The sequence below is a fragment of the Pteropus vampyrus genome, unplaced genomic scaffold (genome assembly GCF_000151845.1).
Source record: "Pteropus vampyrus isolate Shadow unplaced genomic scaffold, Pvam_2.0 Scaffold267, whole genome shotgun sequence".
Classification (NCBI taxonomy): domain Eukaryota; kingdom Metazoa; phylum Chordata; class Mammalia; order Chiroptera; family Pteropodidae; genus Pteropus; species Pteropus vampyrus.
This window is the reverse complement of record NW_011889048.1, coordinates 900,273-900,587: the sequence shown is the minus strand read 5'-3', so window position 1 is coordinate 900,587 and position 315 is coordinate 900,273. Positions and strand designations below refer to the sequence as shown.

Here is a 315-nt window from a genome sequence, read left to right as displayed (position 1 = left end):
GCGGAGCGCGGGCTGGAGATGGGGGTCGCGGGTGATGGGGAAAGGAGAAAGGTTGGAGAGGAGACACCTGGCTCTCAGGGTCCGCGGCGTCCGTGGGAGAGGTGTGGGGGAGGGGAGCCCCAGTCGCCAAGCCAGGGGTCCAAGGAGGATGGGAGTCCAGCGGGCCGGGCCGGCGCACTCACCCGCACGATGTAGGAGACGCCAGGACCCAGGACCCTGGCGTCTGGGTGGAGCCAGCCGTGCGCCGGCTTGTGGATGAAGCTGCCCTTGCGGATCCAGTCGGCGGCGGCGGCGGCGGCGGCATCGGGGGGCCCG

The 315-nt window shown here is 72.4% G+C and overlaps 1 protein-coding gene across 1 annotated transcript in view; it reads right to left on the bottom strand.

Annotated features, from left to right (window-relative positions):
* Positions 1–304, bottom strand: part of SHC2 (SHC adaptor protein 2) — a 15,250-nt gene extending 14,946 nt beyond the window's left edge. Inside the window, exon 1 of the mRNA XM_023520477.1 lies at positions 183–304. Coding sequence (XP_023376245.1) covers positions 183–304 — 122 coding nt within the window. The remainder of the gene's footprint in view (positions 1–182) is intronic.
* Positions 305–315: the final 11 nt, after the last annotated feature.